This window comes from Mizuhopecten yessoensis, unplaced genomic scaffold, assembly GCF_002113885.1.
Source record: "Mizuhopecten yessoensis strain PY_sf001 unplaced genomic scaffold, ASM211388v2 scaffold807, whole genome shotgun sequence".
Classification (NCBI taxonomy): Eukaryota; Metazoa; Mollusca; class Bivalvia; order Pectinida; family Pectinidae; genus Mizuhopecten; species Mizuhopecten yessoensis.
The window spans coordinates 14,683-22,757 of record NW_018403731.1 but is presented as its reverse complement, the minus strand read 5'-3'; the positions used below and the strand labels follow the sequence as shown (position 1 = coordinate 22,757).

Here is an 8,075-nt window from a genome sequence, read left to right as displayed (position 1 = left end):
GTAATTTAGTGTACATGTGTACATGTGCCTACGACAGCTAATGTAGTGTACACGTGTCTACGACAGGTACTGTAGTGTACACGTGTCTACAATAGGTAATGTAGTGAACACGTGCCTACGACAGCTAATGTAGTGTACACGTGTCTACGCCAGGTAATGTAGTGTACACGTGCCTACGACAGGTAATGTAGTGTACACGTGTCTACAATAGGTAATGTAGTGTACACGTGTCTACGACAGGTAATAGCTAATGTAGTGTACACGTGTCTACGACAGGTAATAGCTAATGTAGTGTACACGTGTCTACGACAGGTAATGTAGTGTACGCTTGTTTACGATAAGTAATGTAGTGTACACGTGTCTACGACAGGTAATAGCTAATGTAGTGTACACGTGTCTACGACAGGTACTGTAGTGTACACGTGTCTACAATAGGTAATGTAGTGAACACGTGCCTACGACAGCTAATGTAGTGTACACGTGTCTACGACAGGTACTGTAGTGTACACGTGTCTACAATAGGTAATGTAGTGAACACGTGCCTACGACAGCTAATGTAGTGTACACGTGTCTACGCCAGGTAATGTAGTGTACACGTGCCTACGACAGGTAATGTAGTGTACACGTGCCTACGACAGCTAATGTAGTGTAGACGTGTCTACGACAGGTAATGTAGTGTACACGTGTCTACAATAGGGAATTTAGTGTACATGTGTACATGTGCCTACGACAGCTAATGTAGTGGGCACGTGTCTACGACAGGTAATGTAGTGTACACGTGCCTACGACAGGTAATGTAGTGTACACGTGCCTACGACAGCTAATGTAGTGTACACGTGTACACGTGCCTACGACAGCTAATGTAGTGTACACGTGTACACGTGCCTACGACAGCTAATGTAGTGTACACGTGTCTACAATAGGCAATGTAGTGTACATGTGCCTACGACAACTAATGTAGTGTGCACGTGTCTACGACTGGTAATGTAGTGTACACGTGTCTACAATAGGTAATGTAGTGAACACGTGCCTACGACAGCTAATGTAGTGTACACGTGTCTACAATAGGTAATGTAGTGTACATGTGCCTACGACAACTAATGAAGTGTACACGTGCACACGTACCATCGACATGTAATGTGGTGTACATGTGTACACGTGCCTACAACAACTAATGTTGTGTACACGTGCCTACGACAGCTAATGTAGTGTACACGTGTCTACAATAGGTAATGTAGTGTACACGTGTCTACGACAGGTAATGTAGTGTACATGTGTACATGTGCCTACGACAACTAATGTAGTGTACACGTGTCTACGACAGGTAATGTAGTGTACAAGTGCCATCGACAGGTAATGTAGTGTACACGTGCACACGTACCATCGAGATGTAATGTAGTGTACATGTGTACACGTGCCTACGACAGCTAATGTAGTGTACACGTGTCTACAATAGGTAATGTAGTGTGCATGTGTACATGTGCCTACGACAACTAATGTAGTGTACGCGTGTCTATGACAGGTTATGTAGTGCACAAGTGCCATCGACAGGTAATGTAGTGTACACGTGTCTACGACAGGTAATGTAGTGTACATGTGTACATGTGCCTACGACAACTAATGTAGTGTACACGTGTCTATGACAGGTTATGTAGTGTACAAGTGCCATCGACAGGTAATGTAGTGTACACGTGCACACGTACCATCGACATGTAATGTAGTGTACATGTGTACACGTGCCTACGACAGCTAATGTAGTGTACACGTGTCTACGACAGGTAATGTAGTGTACACATGCCTACAACAGGTAATGTAGTGAACACTTGTCTACAATAGGTAATGTAGTGTACACGTGTCTACAATAGGTAATGTAGTGTACACGTGTCTACAATAGGTAATGTAGTGTACATGTGTACATGTGCCTACGACAACTAATGTAGTGTACACGTGTCTATGACAGGTTATGTAGTGTACAAGTGCCATCGACAGGTAATGTAGTGTACACGTGCACACGTACCATCGACATGTAATGTAGTGTACATGTGTACACGTGCCTACGACAGCTAATGTAGTGTACACGTGTCTACGACAGGTAATGTAGTGTACACATGCCTACAACAGGTAATGTAGTGAACACTTGTCTACAATAGGTTATGTAGTGTACACGTGTCTATGACAGGTAATGTAGTGTACGCTTGTTTATGATAAGTAATGTAGTGTACGCGTGTCTACGACAGGTAATGTAGTGTACACGTGTCTACAATAGGTAATGTAGTGTACGCTTGTTTATGATAAGTAATGTAGTGTACGCGTGTCTACGACAGGTAATGTAGTGTACACGTGTCTACGACAGGTAATGTAGTGTACGCTTGGTTATGATAACTAATGTAGTGTACACGTGCCTACGACATGTAATGTAGTGTACGCTTGTTTATGATAAGTAATGTAGTGTACACGTGCCTACGACATGTAATGTAGTGTACGCTTGTTTACGATAAGTAATGTAGTGTACGCTTGTTTATGATAAGTAATGTAGTGTGCACGTGTCTACGACAGGTAATGTAGTGTACACGTGTCTACAATAGGTAATGTAGTGTACGCTTGTTTATGATAAGTAATATAGTGTACACGTGCCTACGACATGTAATGTAGTGTACGCTTGTTTATGATAAGTAATGTAGTGTACACGTGCCTACAATAGGTAATGTAGTTAGTGTACGCTTGTTTATGATAAGTAATGTAGTGTACACGTGTCTACGACAGGTAATGTAGTGTACACGTGTCTACGACAGGTAATGTAGTGTACGCTTGTTTATGATAAGTAATATAGTGTACACGTGTCTACGACAGGTAATGTAGTGTACGCTTGTTTACGATAAGTAATGTAGTGTACGCTTGTTTACGATAAGTAATGTATTGTACACGTGTCTACGACAGGTAATGTAGTGTACGCTTGTTTACGATTAGTAATGAAGTGTACGCTTGTTTACGATAAGTAATGTAGTGTGCACGTGTCTACGATATGCAATGTGAGCGAGTTGACACTCACTCTAATCTATACCTGCTTTTCATTTCTGAGTAATCATGTCACAATTCTTTGCGTTCTCCATCATCAGCCAATCAATTAACGAAATGCAGATAAATAACAGCATTACAAGCCACAGGCTTTCCATTGATGTCTTACCTATGAGATACATGTTAATTACATTTGATGCCCTTTAAGTTTAGTTTCAATTTCCTCTGAAAACTTTTGTTTGAAATGCATCGCTTACAGTTGTTAATATTTGATTTGATAAATTTAAGATGATATTAATACCATCCCATAGACTCCTGTACACGGGTCGACGGCTGGAGTATGCTATCCTTCCCTGGACTGCCGGACGCTTCAACTTTGACAAAAGCTACGGACTCACTAATAAACAGGTATAGTTACTATGGAAACATCCCTTACGTCATAGCTAGTGACACAGATTATTTCCTACTAATCTTACTCAATGACGTAGATCAACTTATAACGTACATTATTAATGAAACACTTTCATTCATGGCAAACGTTTACATTCATACAAGTTTAACTTAGGTAGCAGAGTACAGTAGAAATGGCTTGATCCTAAAAATAAAGGGCATGTCTCGGATAAACATGGATAGTGGGTTCATCCTGCACAACACACCTACATATATATACTAGTATATATATATTGATTAGCTAAATTTTGAACAGTTTGTTTTTAGTAGAATGATTTTTTTTTTCAAAAAGTGATTTCCCCAGATTTGGGAATTGTGAAAACCATGGTTACCATATCAAAAAACGCCAAAAAAATGCAAAAAAACATATTTGTGACCCAAAATTTAACCCACGCAAGCAGTATTTTTGTTCTTAAAACATGTTTTAAATTAAATATCATCTACTTGGTAACAGAAATACTCACGTTATAGCATAGGTCTTTCAACTGGATCTTTCACAATATTTACACATGTGCTGAGTACAAAAATAGACTACATGAAAAGCTAGATTTTATTGTGTAGACACAGATTTGTAAATGGCGAAAAATGTAGTCTCAAGCCAAATTCGATTTTTCTTTTCTTTAAATGTGAAGCCCACATAGTCCAGTCCATCATGTATATGCCAATTTTAGAGCTGATTTTTTTTTTAAGTTTTGATACATGTAATATTTACAGGGTTATTCATTGTATAGAAATATCACCCATGGCCACCGTACGCTACTGTACACTGCTACACGGCCACCGTACGCTACTGTACACTGCTACACTGATGAACATAGTAAATGCTACAAGTTTACTCTTGGAGTATTTATTTAATGTTAAATGTTTATATCAGCAACATATATTTTTGATGTCGGTCTTGCACATCAATTGAATTCAGTATTTTTTATAAAGTATGATATTGAAGGAGATATATCACCAGTTAGTTTATGTCATAAAATTTGCCAGGGTTCATTTTTCGGTTCATTTTATTTCTTTGAATTACGGAAAGATACTGATGTTAACAAATCAATTTGTTTTCTCCGGCTTTGGGAGAAATTAATTTGGTTGCCCCCGCCCGTCCTTTTTTGATATTGTCTTCTTAAATGGTTTGATTCCAACCAAAATTGGGCTGCACATTCATAGTGGAAAGTGTTTAGCTGAGTCAGATTGCTAAATCGATGCATTTACGCTTAATTAATGAGATATCTTTGACATGTTAAGCAAAGTTTGCAATATGACATGAAATATAAGATTTAGCATAAAGGTCGACACAATTGCTACAACTGATACCGATCTAAAAGTAGACGTGATGAATATCTTTGTTATTTTCACAGACAAACGCTGTAAGTGACCACTTTCCTGTCCACGTGGATTTAATGTTCTGATGTAAGAAGCGCCACTATACCAGGGCACTGAAGTACAGCCAGCTGAAAAATTCAATTAAACGTGTCGGTACATCGGACTTCTGACTACTGATACTGTTAAAGTCATTATTACATTAAAGAAAATAATCACTGATCTCGTCTCTTAAATTGATTGTTTTTGACTTTCTTCGGGTCCCTGCAGGTAGGACGTAAGAATTGTACCTGCTGCCCCATTGCATGATCGTAAGAGGCGAATACATTTGGGATCTTGTCTTTTCTCTTCTTTCTAAACAACTTTCTTCTTCCTTATGTCTCCCTTGAAAATGCCTCGCTTTTGGCCTTTAGTTGAGCGTTCGCCCCTGTGAGGAAGGCTTTGAGTTCTGTCCCCTGGCCGAGACATACCAGAGTCTGTACATGCTCAGCAATTTAGAAGTGGGACAACTGGTTAGCCCGTTGTCAGTATAACGTGACCGGGTGGGGTGTCCTGCAGGGTGTCTTCGGAAGAATGTTTCAGTGAGGTAGCACTATAAAGTCGGCATCAGTTCCGCGTTATCACAAGGCGACACACACGAACATATCGCAGCCTCCCAAAACACACACGCATACACTACACGCATGCATCTTGAACACAGGGGTGGCCATAGCTGTTGATAAGACGTTAAACAATACTAAACCTAACCAAACAAACTTCTTCTTACGATGGACCGTACGTACCCAGGGACGTATAGTGAAGATATACTGTCCCTGACGTACCACAGGACGTCTCTCCAGTCAGTTTCTTCTTCGATCAAATGATAACTGTAGATTTTAATGTTAACATACGTAACAGTCTCCACTTACACCGGGAAACAACGCATGCCGACTGGGCCTTATAATTAGGGGAGCTTTTATTTACACAGTGTACCAAAGCAACTGTGCCTGAGAGAAAGCGACCATGTTACTGATAAGTCTATTAAATAAATATTGAATATAATATATCGATACTAATGAGTAAATGTTTTCATTAAGATTTTTATAGCATACTGATGGCAATGTTATAATAACAAATTGTACACTCAGAATTGATTTTTTTTTGCTCGTTAAACGAAAAGAGGGAAATGTTCAGAACTATGGTTTGTGTAAATTCCAGGAATAACATGATAGATCACATTTGGTGTGGGTTTTTTTCTTTTAGCGCCCCGGCGTACGTTTATAAAAAATAAGTTGTTTTTTCAATATTTTCAAAATAGTGACTTGCATTTCAACAAAGGTAATAAATGCGTACATAAGAAAAATAAAAGATCATTTTAGAAACACAAGTCTGTTCACTCAAGATTCTTTTCCACTCAGTTTCCATTAACGCTATACTGGTGTTTGTGAAATGAATTACAAATACTTGTAAATTGCAATACAATTTACAATTTTCATATATACATACGACTAATTTATTTTCAAGAAGTGTTTAAATATGTTAAGTTACGAGTAGTGATAATCAACGTATTTTTTACGACACCATCGAACTCTCGTTACAGAGAGTACAACTTTCAGTTGTAAACTTGTAATGATCTAAAAGATTTTGTCAGCGCTTTTTACTACTTTTCGACATTTGTCGGAATGCTGTAGACGTGGTTTTTCCTTTTTCTTTTGACCTTTAGTACTCTTTAATGAATGAAGCAGTTCTAATCATACCGTTCAGTAAGCGTTTAGTTTGTATGCCTTTCTGTCATAGACTATGTAAAAAAAACAAAAAAAAACCTGAGACGTTTATAATCGTTTGAGGAATTTATATAATTACGCCAGAGCAAATTGTATTCTTGTTGGGTTTTTTATTTATTGTTATTAATTCTTTTTTGCGTGGTGGAGAATAGATAGCAGAAAATAAGATTTTTTTAAAAGATACCAACGCAAGATTATAATCTGAAAATGCTGTTGGGGCAAAACGCTTCCTATGTGTACGCCCCTTGTGTTACACTGTACAATCTAACGTTACATCTATATGTTAGGCATCTCTCAAAGGGAAATAACAACTGTATAACTATTAAGTGAAATGGCAATCGGGAACCGTCGGCACTTTCCGTAAACGAGAAAGTATTTTTACGGAAAATGCCGACGGTTCCCGATTGGTGAAATGGTAGTGAAGCTTATATTAGTTGCCTCCCTTTGAACGGGATGCGTGCCTTCAATTACAAACGTCAATTCTAAATGATATGGAGGGTGTTTTAGCACCTTTGTTACAACGTACTGTATTTTGAAAAATATTTTAAAATTGCGTTAAATCGGGGACAACAAACGCAATTTGAAAAAAATGGCCGCATTAGAATTTGGCTCAGCTCAACGCAGTTTGAAAAAATATTCAAGCTGCACTTAACAGACCCATCGCGATGCATTTTGAAATAAAAATGGGAGTACGTATCTCGCTTCACAGAGATAAATTCTATATAGTTGAAGTAAAAAAAATGTGCTGTTTTATATTAACATGTATATGTAATTTCATGCTATCGAGATAGAGAATCGGAGGAATATTAGTTTTTTAGTGTGTCTATTTGTGTGTCTGTCCGTTAATGTAACCATGGCCATAGCTTCTGAACCGTACAAAGCTGGGATGTCATATTTGGCATGTGCAATCCTTCAAACAAGACTATTTTTCAAATGAAACGACATTTTCGGTCCCACGACACTTTAATTGCAGAGTTATGGCCCTTTGTTAAACTTTCGTGTCTTGAAAACGAGTTTAATGAACTCTATTTAAGATAAATTAATGAAAATTGGAATAAGACTCACATATTCAGTATTCAATTGATTTGAACCTCCGGGGCATATTATTTCTCCAGCACATATTGTTTACAATATATCGGTTTTATCGATTAATTTTAACTAACCATGCATTTCCCAATAGAACCCAATTACTTAATGATCGTTCAAAAATTGCATATTTTATAGGAAGAAAATTAGTTTTCGAATTTATCTACACATTTGACTTCGAATTCCATGTCCGATACATCTACATCGCAGGGATTTGTCACACCATCGTTAAGCGACCCCATGCCCAATCTAAATTTACCTCAAATGTCCGCAAAATGAATTGCTCCCCAATTCCCAAACCCAATCTGTCGCCAACGATCAATCATGAAAATTAAATGCTAAAATATTAATCATTATTTTGTATTATCACAAGGGAATAAAGAATCGCAGACTCGTTTTCGTTGAGAAAAAATAAAAGTATTTATGAAGGAAATGAAATCAATT

At 37.9% G+C, this 8,075-nt stretch overlaps 1 protein-coding gene across 3 annotated transcripts in view; it reads left to right on the top strand.

Moving 5' to 3' along the window:
• Positions 1–5,005, top strand: part of LOC110452972 (deoxyribonuclease-1-like) — a 27,397-nt gene extending 22,392 nt beyond the window's left edge. For all 3 annotated transcript variants that reach the window (XM_021501765.1, XM_021501773.1, XM_021501756.1), the window contains exons 7-8: positions 3,327–3,423; positions 4,821–5,005. In XM_021501765.1, the coding sequence (XP_021357440.1) occupies positions 3,327–3,423; positions 4,821–4,871 (148 nt within the window). In that variant the 3' untranslated portion in view covers positions 4,872–5,005. The remainder of the gene's footprint in view (positions 1–3,326; positions 3,424–4,820) is intronic.
• Positions 5,006–8,075: the final 3,070 nt, after the last annotated feature.